Source organism: Notothenia rossii, assembly GCF_949606895.1.
Source record: "Notothenia rossii genome assembly, chromosome: 2".
NCBI classification, from domain to species: domain Eukaryota; kingdom Metazoa; phylum Chordata; class Actinopteri; order Perciformes; family Nototheniidae; genus Notothenia; species Notothenia rossii.
In genome coordinates, this window is record NC_136904.1 from 68,905,242 (window position 1) to 68,912,036 (window position 6,795).

The 6,795-nt window shown below is 38.1% G+C and overlaps 1 protein-coding gene across 1 annotated transcript in view; it reads right to left on the reverse strand.

The window, feature by feature from the left end:
* LOC307029666 (extended synaptotagmin-3-like) overlaps positions 1-6,500 on the reverse strand; it is an 11,526-nt gene extending 5,026 nt beyond the window's left edge. Inside the window, 9 exon segments of the mRNA XM_079665745.1 lie at positions 643-819; positions 1,181-1,301; positions 1,384-1,439; positions 1,523-1,612; positions 1,696-1,765; positions 1,904-1,980; positions 2,888-3,022; positions 4,027-4,068; positions 5,867-6,500. Coding sequence (XP_079521871.1) covers positions 643-819; positions 1,181-1,301; positions 1,384-1,439; positions 1,523-1,612; positions 1,696-1,765; positions 1,904-1,980; positions 2,888-3,022; positions 4,027-4,068; positions 5,867-6,211 — 1,113 coding nt within the window. The 5' untranslated portion in view covers positions 6,212-6,500.
* Positions 6,501-6,795: the final 295 nt, after the last annotated feature.

Below are 6,795 nucleotides of genomic sequence, written 5' to 3' on the forward strand. Positions count from 1 at the left end.
GCACTAATTAGCAGGTATTAGCTCACTGTATTGCTAGCTTAGCTCATTGTACTATAAGACACTCTAAAAGGAGTTGCCTGATCCTTTTTTCTCATAAGTACATAACAAAATAGTCTGTTTTTAGCTAGCCAAAATTAGCATCCCAATTAATATTACAGGTTATGTTAGTTACAGTTTCACCTTGCTAACCAAGCTAGGTAGCTGGTAACTAAGCATTTGTTTTGCTAATATATCCAGCGCATGGCCTCACTCTTATCAAGTTCCAGACTCTTGTACAAATAGGATTACTTTTGGCTCCAAAAAAAAAAGATGGTGATGGCAAAATGTCAAACCAAGGGTAGTCTATAAAATTTAAACCAATGGGTGTTGTCATTGTGACTACATCAAATCTAACATCATACAAAGTACTTGCTAACAATTATTTTGGTATCTCTTCAGCATTTTTCTATTTTTGCATACCAGAATACACACAGGATTACAGTGCATTTAAAATCACAATGCTCATGCATTGTTTTAGCTTATCCAGGTGCTTTAATAACATAAAATAAAAATGAAAAAAAAATAGTAATCCAACCATTGAAACCAAAGCATGAAAGTTACACTAAAGGTAATTAAGTTTTCACATAACCACTGTTATTTTACCTCATACACTTCATTCCATCTGGGGTGCAAATTCTCTTTGACCGTCTTGCTTTTGACTTGTCTGTTGCCCACTCTGAGAGTTGCATAGGGATCTGATTTGCCCTTGACTAATCCCATCATGTATGTGTCCTTCGCCACCAGGTCTCTAGCCTCAAGCAAGTGGACCCTCACCACGCCCTGAGGAGCAGACAAGAAGAGATTCAAACAAAAAAGCTTGTTCAACATGAAAGATAAAGACTAAATCCTAACCAATGTACAAAACAGTTGAAAGACAAATACATTGAAAACTAATAAGGAAAGTATTTCCAACATAGTTTTATTTTTTTTTAATTACATTGAACTGAACAAAAATCGATTATCAATCAATAACAAAGACTTATAGTAACATTTTAAAGTATGGTTCCTACTGTATATTACATTTACATCAAAAAACGTATATTCCCCGCCCTAAGCCAATGGCAGGGTATTTGAAAATGCAAGTTGCAGTATGTGATATGATGAAGATTACTCCGTGAAATGGAAATTATATCTTACATACTCGGGGTAGTGGGAACCTCATCTGGTCGACTTTGACTTGGTCTATGAGGGGTATACACATGCGGTTGGGCAGCACCATGAGCGAGGCGATTATGTCCATTATGGTCCCCTCAGACAAGGAGCTGAAAAGAACAGATGAATTGAGAGGGCTTTTGACTAAACAATTAAACAGTAAAATGTTGGAGTGACCTTTAACAGTCTAACCTGAAGCCAGGGCTGTCCAAAAGGTTGGTCATGCCAGTCCAGTTGATTTGAAGGGTCTGAAAAAATGTATTCAGAGTTTTAAACTTGGCCAATCAAGCAGCTTGATTGAGGACAGTATGGTGGAGAAAATGTCACTCACAGGGCGGCGAATGAAGAAAAAGGTGACTCCTCCAATCAGTGGTGCTTGACCAATAAGAGGCTCCAGAATGACCCTCATCATTCCCTGGAGCTGGAATATTGAAGTAATTTTACAACACTTGTAAACACATGTTATGATGATAACCCTAACCCAAAAGACAAAGAGAAGCCTACTTTAAGTCCTTTGACGCCAGCTTTGATCGGCGGCTGCACCTCAGCGTCGATGTCCACGTCACTTTCATAACTGCAAAGTGAATAGAGAGAAGAGTAATGAAAATGCTGTGAGGGTAAAAATACATGCAAACCTACTAGGCTCTTGCCATTAAAACTAAATGACGTAAAGTAAATAGCAGCTCTGACATGAGAAATGTATCTGACCTACCATATATTTAGGTCCAGAACCACCTCCCTATGATCCACTTCATCTGTGTATGCTTTCATTCCAGTGATTCTAAGAGGCTGGAAATAGAAAAACGTTTTAAAGTAAGCCATCTTGAATGAGACAACACACTGTCAACAAAGACTGGATTGTGGTCGAGGATCGCACCGTGAATTGTGCATCATTTGCACCAGCTATCGGCCGTGTCAATGTCACAAAACATATTGTGCTAATATGGTTCGAAAAGTTATGTAATTTCCTCTCTTTTCAAAAGAAAAAAAATGTAATCATCGTCTGTTGTGAGGATTGATTGAGTCGGAAGGCTGTTTTCTCGTTTATCCCCGAGTTTATTTCAAAATGACATGTAAGGTAGCTTTATTCATTTATTTTTCAATGCCACCACTGTCATCGCCTTCCAAAATAAGTAAGAGAGGGCTGACAGCCCTTATAAAAGCATTTCAGGGGCCGCCATTTAGTTCAACTGGTAAAGCTGGCAGCCCATGTAGTTGGGCTTAGTCCCCGTGTGGAGGACCCAGATTCAACCTGGGACCCTTTACTTATATCATCCCCTTTATCTCCCCTTTTTAGTCGTGTCACTTTCCAATAAAGGCTAATCTGGCCGAAAAAAGGAAAAAAACACTAAGCCACTATAAGCACAGATCTTTTTTACTTAAAGTGTTTTTTTAGCAAGTGTAAAATGTAATTCTCTTTGTATTTCCCGATTTATCTAAATCGGGACATGCAAACAGAACAGAGACGCTACCTGTTTGGCAGTGCCTGTTATGCATGTCGGTTTAGCACATGTTTAGCAGCTGCAAAAAACCCACAATTCTTATTGCAAATTCACCCCTCAGTTTATCAGATACATGTGCGTCGAAATATTTCGACCCAAACCAAATCACAGGTGTGCTTTGCTTTACAAACGTTTAGTAAAAGATTGTTATACATTTTGACTGAACACTTAAATAAATGGCATTGCAAACTTACTAAGTGTCCAAAGTGGACCTTGGTGAAGGTGAACATTTTGAGCGCAGAGCTGGAGAGTCTGATGGCCGGCTGGATGTTTTCCTTCAGGAGCTTCTCCATGTACATCCCAAAGAAGGGCCAGGCCTGCTCCAACACCTAAATATACAAACAAGAATGGAGCATGTGAAAACGCCTTGATTCCACACCTTAATCAAACAGCACATAAAGCACAGTCTTCTTCAATAACAGGCAATACATTAAATGCACAATGCTTCAGACAGTTTTCATAGCATTATTTTTCCAAGTCAAAATGACTTAAATGTTTGTGCTGGTACAAACATTCGAACGACACAGTTGAAAATTGGTGCTCATTTAACTGTGTTTCTATGTCACAACATACTAGTGGTGAGTTTAAAGCGATAGTTGGGATTTTTTCATGTATGGTGTACATAAGTGTATGACCAAGAGTGAATGGCATGCCAGAAATGTGTAGAAACTGAAGGAGAACCAACCTCGAAGCTTGGACATTTAGAAACGTATAATAAATAAGTGCAACAATTAAAACCAGTGTAGGCTATTTTAAGGATATCATTCTTTCACTGCTTTGCGGATAAGGATCTTACGCTGTCTTCTATACACTGCGTGAGTTTGTGGCTTAGAAAAAAGCATAGAGAATCATTTCCTTTTCCCATTTTAAAATGCTGTCTGACGGCAAATTATTCGAAATACAGTGCATGTTAAAACTGATGTAGATATCTTTATGTTTATTACTAAAATATGTTTTGCTGCCCCTGTCCACAGCAGTACATTGCTTGGCTCGTGTCATAATTCCTGTCTTTTTCTTCAAACTCGAGGCATATCGACTGCCATCCACAGTAGGTAATACATTGATTATTGATTAAGTACCTCATATACTCTAAAACTATCCATACCATCCCTATAATACCCCTACTGCATTTTGAGTGTTACCTGTGCATTTTAGTTTACATCAAATTCATTCTAATGAGGCCATGTGACCTACTACAGTACCAGGATAGCATGGTTGGGTTGTAAATAGAGCTCTTAAGCACTGCCTTTAAACTACAGAAGAAATGTAAAGTAACAACTTTCTTTAGCAAGTTCCAGGACACATAAGAGTTAAGAATATTATAATACTGTACCTTGTTAAGCCATTCAACTTTCTCAAAATCAGGAAAGTGGACCTTAAAAAGGGAAAACAAGTGCAAAAACATTAAAGTATGAAGAGGTGTAAGTATTTGTCCAACCCAACAACACAGTGGCATGCATAATAGTGGTGACGAAGACATAATTAAGTTATTATTAAATCATCCATCATGCAAATAAGATGGTAAAATAAGTCAACAAAAACTCAGGCAAATAGAATAAAAATCATGTGGCTTCTATTAGAGTGGGAGACATTCTGCAAATTCTATTCCTGGAATTTGACAGCATTCCTTAGTGAAAAAAGACAGCAGTAGCTTTGGAGTACCGGTATTTATTTTTTAGAGCTTACCAACGTTTCCCTGCAGCATCAAAACTGTGGACTGTAACAGAAGTTTGGAATCATGATCTAATACAGAGCATATATCCAAATAAAATAAAACCATCAGAGCTAAAGAAGAGGGAATTTCTCTCTTTTAAAACCAAAGAAAAGGGTTTTACACTGGGTGAATTGAGAAATCTTTTAAAATGGAATCCTGCATTGTATTTGAATGAACCTATGTAAGATTGATCTGCGAGACACTAACTACAAAAAGTTGATCTGTTCCGTTGTGCATTTTACATTCCTGCGACATGAGAGGAAACCGATCACTGTCTCTCCCTTCTTAGTTCCCATGAGTCACCGTTTGAGTGGGTGTGGCATGGTGTAACCAAATATGCAGAGACAAAACCAGCTAAATAAAAACACATTTGGCTAGCTCAGCCCAAACCTGAGTGTGGGAGGCTCATGCTATGCAAATAAAGTGTAGTGTAGTCAAGGCAACAGAAAGCCCTACAGTATCGGACATGTTTCAGTACGTTTTGCCTTGTTTAGCTCCGAAAACAAGGGCTTGACCTCCAGGGTTCAACCTTTCTTCAACAATAGTATACTCTCTTTGCGGTCTGGCTGCTGTAGATTTGTACATAAATCATACTATGTAATTGTGGTATAAATAAATACAAGTATAATACAAAAAAAAATAAACTATGCACAAAAAGTGATAGTTAATTAGTGGACAAATTGTAATGTATATATAATCCAATGCCAATATGTGTCTGTTGTATATTTCTGTATATTTTGGTAGTGAGATTGGATATTGTAGAGTATTCAATGTTTTCTTTATATTGTGTATTATTTCGATACTCTAGTGATAAAAGTCGTTTCTGATGTAAATTGCTTCTATTTTAAGTTATTATATCTTTAAAATATTTGTAACTTGGTTAATGCTTGACAATACTGCTATTGTGACAGTCATTTCGCAATTTGGGATGAATAAAGTATCTATCTATCTTTCTTTATACTATCTATCTTTTCTATTTTTAAACAAATGTTGCAAATGTCCTCATGGATGTGGTCATTCTGTTCCTCCTTTCAAATAAATGATGTAAACACTGTGTCAAATGTAATAATCTTCAATGGTATGGGTAATAAGCACTAAAATGTAACAAAAAGTTGTTTTTGACAAAATAGTCTCTATGTTCATTGAGACAATATTTGAAAGTTAATTTCACAACTGTCCCGAGTCTAGGGGTCAAATTCGGACTTCCTTTCAAATAAACATTGTGGACAACAAGTCATGTGAAATCCTCTTTTAATTGCATAAGTAGTTAGCAGACATATTTAAGTTTATTACAATTTTTTTTATGTATAAACCAAACAGTCTATGAGTAACTGAGAAAAATGCTAAAAGTTGTTCAACCATCCCCAGTCTCATACCCAAAGCCATTAGCCCTAGAAAAGCTGCTCTTTGACAACCAGTACATATGTCAACTGTATCCCATAATGACCACAACACATACCCATGAAGCCATTTGTAAGGCACTATGCAGCTCCTTGTTCACCACACTAGTCTCGTTATCCAGAAAGTGAATGGCGCCTCCGATCCGGGCGTCTTTCCACTGGCGGTTCTTCTTCCACCAGGTGACCATCACCATGCACAGCACCACCCAGCTGATACTGAGGCCCAGGTACCCCGTCAGGTACACAGGGTAGAAGATCAGCAAAGCCCGGCCGAAATACATGAGGAACTCCATCATGATGCGGTTGACGGCGGAGGGGCTCAGCTTCTCCGTACTGCCGTGGATCGACATGCTGTCCGCGAGCCCCGGTGCCCCGCTCGGGAACATATCTCCGGCCGTTGCCATGGCGGGTTCCTGAGATCCAAAAGGAGTAACGCTCACTGCCCGAACAGATAATTGTATTGTACGTAATTCGGGTCACTTTTGCATGGCTTTCTAAAGGAAACCAATCAGGGACGGTAAACTACTGAACACTCCATAGGTGCGGTGGTGAAATGAGTCCCGGCTGTCCTAAAACTTCCGGGTTCGAAACTCCCAAAAGGCAGGTAGACACACCTGCACTCATGGGTGGGAATGCGAACAACAACAAAAATAATTCCACCCTAAAGATGAATGCGGAAAAGCAGCCTTGTGTCATAGGGGCCTTTTTGCTTTTGTTATTTATCAGCAGTGACTTTTATAGCTTTGTTTGAATGTAAAATCGTTGCATAGTGTATTTTTTAGACTGCTTTACATATATGTTTGACATCATGCAAATATATAAATATACACAGATGTTTACATCCCAATTAAACCTTACTCTCTTATCGTTTATAAATTACTATTATCATTATTATTATTATTATTATTATTATTATTATTATTATTATTATATAAGTAAGTACCCCTGCAGCTTGGCGATTGTACCTATTTAACTAACGTTGTTACGA